This window comes from Sinocyclocheilus anshuiensis, unplaced genomic scaffold (genome assembly GCF_001515605.1).
Source record: "Sinocyclocheilus anshuiensis isolate Anshui unplaced genomic scaffold, SAMN03320099.WGS_v1.1 scaffold1262, whole genome shotgun sequence".
Classification (NCBI taxonomy): domain Eukaryota; kingdom Metazoa; phylum Chordata; class Actinopteri; order Cypriniformes; family Cyprinidae; genus Sinocyclocheilus; species Sinocyclocheilus anshuiensis.
This window is the reverse complement of record NW_015558617.1, coordinates 151996-157437: the sequence shown is the minus strand read 5'-3', so window position 1 is coordinate 157437 and position 5442 is coordinate 151996. Positions and strand designations below refer to the sequence as shown.

At 36.2% G+C, this 5442-nt stretch overlaps 1 protein-coding gene across 1 annotated transcript in view; it reads right to left on the bottom strand.

Moving 5' to 3' along the window:
• Window positions 1-5442, bottom strand: part of LOC107680400 (E3 ubiquitin-protein ligase RNF128-like) — a 14450-nt gene that overhangs the window by 2837 nt on the left and 6171 nt on the right. Inside the window, exons 3-5 of the mRNA XM_016476280.1 lie at window positions 3187-3258; window positions 2355-2437; window positions 2134-2230 (exon numbers count right to left, since the gene is read on the bottom strand). Of these exons, the coding sequence (XP_016331766.1) occupies window positions 2134-2230; window positions 2355-2437; window positions 3187-3258 (252 nt within the window). The remainder of the gene's footprint in view (window positions 1-2133; window positions 2231-2354; window positions 2438-3186; window positions 3259-5442) is intronic.

Genomic DNA, 5442 nt, shown 5'->3' with positions numbered 1-5442 from the left:
GGCTGCATTAATTTGATCAAAAATACAGTAAAAACTGCTACAATTTAAAATAGCTGTTTTCTACTATTTCATAAAATGTAATTTACTACTGTGATGGTAAAGTTGAATTTTCAGGAGCCATTACTCCAGTCTTCAGAGTCACATGATCCTTCAGAAATCAATCTAAAATGCTTATTTGGTGCTAAAGAAATATTTCTTATTATTAATGTTGAACTAAAACAGTTGTACTGCCTAATATTTTTTTTCAGGATCCTTTGATCAATAGAAAGTTCAAAAGAACAACATTTATGTGAAGTAAAAATCTTATGCAACATGAAAAATGTCTTTACGGTCACTTTTAATTACTTTAATGCATCCTTGCTGAATAAAACTATTTTAACAAAATAAATCTTACTGAGGCCAAACTAAATTCTGTCTCGTCATTTTTCAAAATGCATATGTAGTTTCAGGAAAAAGCATTTTACTGCCTCAGTTGAACATGTGCCAAACAAACTTTGTGCTGAGGTGTGTCACTGCTGATGGTGCTCTATCTACCTTCACTCACAGGCACAATAAATGACTTCTTTTATGAAGGTGACCAAAGACCAAAGAACACAACATCTCTCCCAGCAGCAACATTAGTCAACACAAACATCAATGAACTGCTGCTCCCGGTCACACTCTGCATGACTCAGAACTCAAATGCTCTATACACATGACATGTCTCACATGGAACCAGAATTTCACCAAAGCTTTTGAACGTCTGTCCCTCTTTTCCTACCACATGAGGAACAGAGAGAATTTGGCCTGGTCTCCTTATCCTTTTTAAGTAATAATGCTTAGTAATGTTATGTTCTTTATTTAGCAATTTTTCAAGAATTTGTATCGCCATGCTAACATTTAAAACTGAAACTGAGAGAAGAGGAAATAGTTACTGTTTTTTTGCATTTCAACTGTTCAGAAGATAAAAGATCTTAACACTAAGACTGTGCCCGAAACCTGAAAAATTATGCCTTATGTAGTATCCGAAAAGCATTAAGGCACTTTTTTTTTTACATTACATCCTGCCTCCATCTGGTCCCTCTTTGATCTGGTCCTCTGCCTTGGATAACCCACAATCCTGTGCATGCAGTTTGTTGGTTAGTTGAAAGAATAAAAATGGCTTCTGATAAGAATGGTTGAAAAAAGTAAATGAATTCATAAATGTCTTTATTTTACGAGAGAGCTCAGTGTGCTGCAACTTAAGAAAACACATGCAAATAGTAGAAGCACCAGCAAATTAAGAAAACATCATCAGTTTGACAACACGTGCTGCAAATACTCGCAACACAACCAAATGCAGAAACACACTGCAAATACAACTCAAAAAAGCATTGCAAGTAGCAGAGACCACAACAAAAATGTTTCAAGGGGACCCCAACAACCCTTATGAATATTAACCATGGTTTAATTATAGTAAAAGTATAGTAACCATGTTTTTTGGCATATTGATTACCATTTGTATAACCACAGTTGTACAAATACCATGGTTAAACTATGGTTAATGTAGCAAAACCATGGTTAATATTTGTAAGGAAAGTTGTAAAAGTATGTTAGCCAGCTTACATAAAGTCTCACAGTTAAGGTAATTGTGCATTTCATCAGCTTATTTAGGCTAATAATATCCAAAAGGAATCATATGATCAGGATGTTAAAATAAACAAAAATCTCACCTTTCAGAGTAGACATTGATAAGCATGTCCCAGCCAGGTTAGTCACATGTTGCGGTTCCCTTAAACATTTCTCATGTGCTCTGTGCATATTTGCAGAGCATTTCTGTATTTGGTGGTGTTTTGAGTATTTGCAGCGCATTTCTGTATTTGGTTGTTGTGAGTATTTGCAGCGTGTTTCTGTATTTGGTCGAATTGTGAGTATTTGCAGCATGTGTTGTCAAACCGATAAAGGCGTTTTCTTAATTTGCTGGCATTTTTTATATTTGCATGTGTTTTTTCATTTGCAGCGCGTTGAGATTTCTTGGCCCCCGTATTTTTTTAAACTTTATTTCAACTTGATTCTGTGTCTCAAATAAACGTATGGAACTGAAAAAGACTACAGATTAATTTGCTAGCTTTATGAAGTGGAACGCTGGACTTCACTCTTAGTGTGAAAACTCACCTCAACTCCAAGGGCTTTAAGAATGTCACACTTGCACATTGGGCAGGTTCTGTGCTCCAGCAGCCATGGCTCTATGCAAGATTTATGGAAGAAATGACTGCAAATACAAAAACACAACCGTACAGCAAAATTAAGACCAGAAAGACAGGAAAAATTCTGATTTATAGTGAAAACAATGATTGAGGGAGAACAGAATATAGTGAAAGACAAGAGAGACATACTTGCATGTGAGAACTGATAGAACATCTCCTGGTTTATACAACTCAATACACACTGCACAGGCATCAGCATCAGGGCCAGTCTCCTGTAAAACAAACACACACACAAATCAAAACATTGTTCAACCGAAGGTTCTTCAAGTTTTTGTACATCTGCAGTTATCCTGCTGATAATAAGCCATTAAAAATAATCTTTCATGTTTTGTCTGTACAACAGTTAAAAAAAACAACACCCCATTTTTATGCTATATTTTATGATGTATTCCAGCCTTTTACTCAATAATGCACTGTCCAAACATTCTTCTGTTACATATGTGGCCTAAAAATGATTATTTTCAGAAGACAGCAACATGAAAATGAAAGCATAAACCCACAAGCACTTACAAATAAAGTAAACCCGCAAAAACTTACAAAACACACACATACATACAGTATCTCACAGAAGTGAGTACATCCCTCACATTTTTTATTTTATAATATCCCTCACAATATTTTATTATATCTTTTCATGTGACAACACTGAAGAAATGACACTTTGCTACAATGTAAAGTAGTGAGTGTACAGCTTGTATAACAGTGTAAATTTGCTGTCCCCTCAAAATAACTCAACACACAGCCATTAATGTCTAAACCGCTGGCCACAAAAGTGAGTACACCCCTAAGTGAAAATGTCCAAATTACAAAATTATATATAAATATTATATATTATAATATTATTATATATAATAATACAATTATATATAAACAAAACACAAAGCCAATCAGAACACACAAATATCAAAAGAAGTTAATTCGTCTGTATTTACATGTGCACACACAAAAAGTTCTGATGTACCTGATCCCCTTGTCTCAGTGTGCGGACCTGCAGCTGGCCAATTGCCTTCTTCGCTTCAGCTTTCAGCTTTTTCTGAAAAAAAGAGAACAGACAAACACAGCTTGAGATGTGTGCTTGTCTTGGTGCTTTTGGTCTGGTCTCACTGGTTTTTCAGGAAGTGTATGAATACTTTAGAACTGTAACACGAGTATCAACACAAAGTTTGCTCAGATGTGTTTGCTCTGCTACACAAACACCTACAACAAAGAACATTTAAGATCAGGATTAAGTAAATATAAAGGGAAATTTACATTTACCTTTTTACAAAAAATAATCTTATCCCACAGCGAGAGAACTACTGCTGACTCATTCACTCAGTTGATTCACACATATAGTCGCCACAACAAGAATGCAGACACTGGAGAGACACACTTAATGTATGAATGTCAATACATTAGATTAAAAAAAAAGAACCTCGAGCTAAACCACATTCACACATATAAAAGAGATGAATCAATCCAGATTCAACCCTTTCACAGTCCAGACAGGAAAAGGAACTTGATTGCTGGTTAGGTTTCATAATGAACCACTTTATGAATGCTTATGAAACTGGGGCAAGACTTTCCTGTTATACACGAAAATCCCAATAAGAAAAAGATCACAAATACTCTTATCTTCTTTATGAAGTCAAAAATATATTTAAATCCATCTCTCATGTCTGAAATTCCAAATAAAGCATTGTGTATATTAAAACAGGGCAGCAGTTATAGAATTTAAATAGAGGTATTCAACCTCACAAAATATTTAGCAATGAATGGAAAAGGTTTATATAACAGGCATAGACATCCCCGCCCGGCTCAAGTAACTCACCCCAGAGATGTTCACATTAAACTCTTCAGTGTGTGTGTGTGTGTGTGTACAAGCATGTGTTCGCAGACTAAACAGCAGGCCATCTCAACCCTGTGTGTGTTTTCCACAGGGAGACAGTACTGGCACAAAGTAATATGAATCCTCTATTGAACTGAAACCAAATCCACAATGTGTTACATGTTAAACTTCCTCTACCACTGCTCAAAAGGGGTGAGAAATTAACACCAATTAAATGCAGATATTTTTTGCACAGTGGCAAGTAATGCGTCTCGTCTACTAGCCACTGTGGCGGCTGACATCACATTTGACAATAAATGCTGTAGCTTAAGATACAAGTGAAGAAGCACATTTGAATTCATCTGGATGAACAGACAAAAACACAACCAATGCGAATGTCTCACAATTAATATACTCTACAGTCTTTCATGTGAATATGGAATGAATAAATAAATAGAAACATATAGTAAAATCTGAAATTCACCCTGCAGTCAAAACTTGAAGGCATCTGGATTTTCAATGAAGAAAAAAAAAATTCAAATCTGAAACAGTTTACACCGAAGCAGTTAATAATCAAAGTTGGAATGCTCAAGTCTGCTCAGGTGCTGCTTTAGGGGCCATTCACACAGAATGCAGTTTTCCATTCCATTACACTTACTTTTTCATTGTTTTTCTATGTAAACATGCTAGAGGGACATCTCTGAGCATTGTGCTTGTGTGTCTCGTGTCTTTTGCAGTGTCTCGCACATGACACAGCATTCTAAAAACACGGCACTCAAGTTAAAGGAGTAGTTCACTTTCAAATTAAAATTTCCTGATAATTTACTCACCCCCTTGTCATCCAAGATGTTCATGTCTTTCTTTCTTCAGTCGAAAAGAAATTAAGGTTTTTGAGGAAAACATCCCAGGATTTTTGTCCATATAGTAGACTTCAACAGTTACCAAAAGGCTGAAGGTCCAAATTGCAGTTTCAGTGCAGCTTCAGACAAGTTCTGTGTGAAAGGCCCCTTATGTCATATGATGCTTTTTTAAAGATCATTATTTTGTGTATTTGGTGTAACAGAATATGTTGACATGCTTTAATGTTCAAAAAACACATTATTTTTCAAACTCGTCGGAAATGTAATGCCCCTTACCATAATCGCGAGCTTCATCTTTCAAAATAAATGTAAAGACAGAGCCCGAAAGGGGAACAGAGTCGCATGACAGACAGTGATGAAGCTGGTATGTGTTTGTGATGTGACCCCGCCTCCCTCTCCCTCTCTCTCTCTCGCGCTCTCTCTCGCGCGCTCTCTCTCGCGCTCTCTCTCGCGCTTTCGCGCACACACACACACACACACGATGCGCAAAACTCCGCATTTGAACAGTCAATAGCAAATACTTAAACTAATAACAAAACAGTAGCTGATT